Source organism: Meleagris gallopavo, chromosome 3 (genome assembly GCF_000146605.3).
Source record: "Meleagris gallopavo isolate NT-WF06-2002-E0010 breed Aviagen turkey brand Nicholas breeding stock chromosome 3, Turkey_5.1, whole genome shotgun sequence".
Lineage (NCBI taxonomy): Eukaryota > Metazoa > Chordata > Aves > Galliformes > Phasianidae > Meleagris > Meleagris gallopavo.
Window position 1 is genome coordinate 24557696 of NC_015013.2, and position 229 is coordinate 24557924.

Sequence of the window (229 nt, forward strand, 5' to 3'; positions counted from 1 at the left end):
GCGCTGTCAGGGTAACCATGTCTTCGCCTCCCAAAGAGAAAGCCGAGACCCGGGCCGGACACCCTCCTGCTGGTACTGCCGCCGGGTCCCGTCTCTCCGTTCTTTTTCTTATCGCCTTCGGGGCGGGCCTCGGGGAGGGCCGGGGCGGAGGTGGTGGAAGAACGGGGAGGCCTCGAGGGGCGCACCGCGCCCGGCAACGGGGCAACACCCGGCCGGGGCTGGGCACAGG

The 229-nt window shown here is 70.7% G+C and overlaps 1 protein-coding gene across 1 annotated transcript in view; it reads left to right on the forward strand.

The window, feature by feature from the left end:
• The first annotated feature begins 6 nt into the window (after positions 1-6).
• Positions 7-229, forward strand: part of DAP (death associated protein) — a 42849-nt gene continuing 42626 nt past the window's right edge. The window contains exon 1 of the mRNA XM_010708504.1: positions 7-72. Within this exon, the coding sequence (XP_010706806.1) occupies positions 18-72 (55 nt within the window). The 5' untranslated portion in view covers positions 7-17. The remainder of the gene's footprint in view (positions 73-229) is intronic.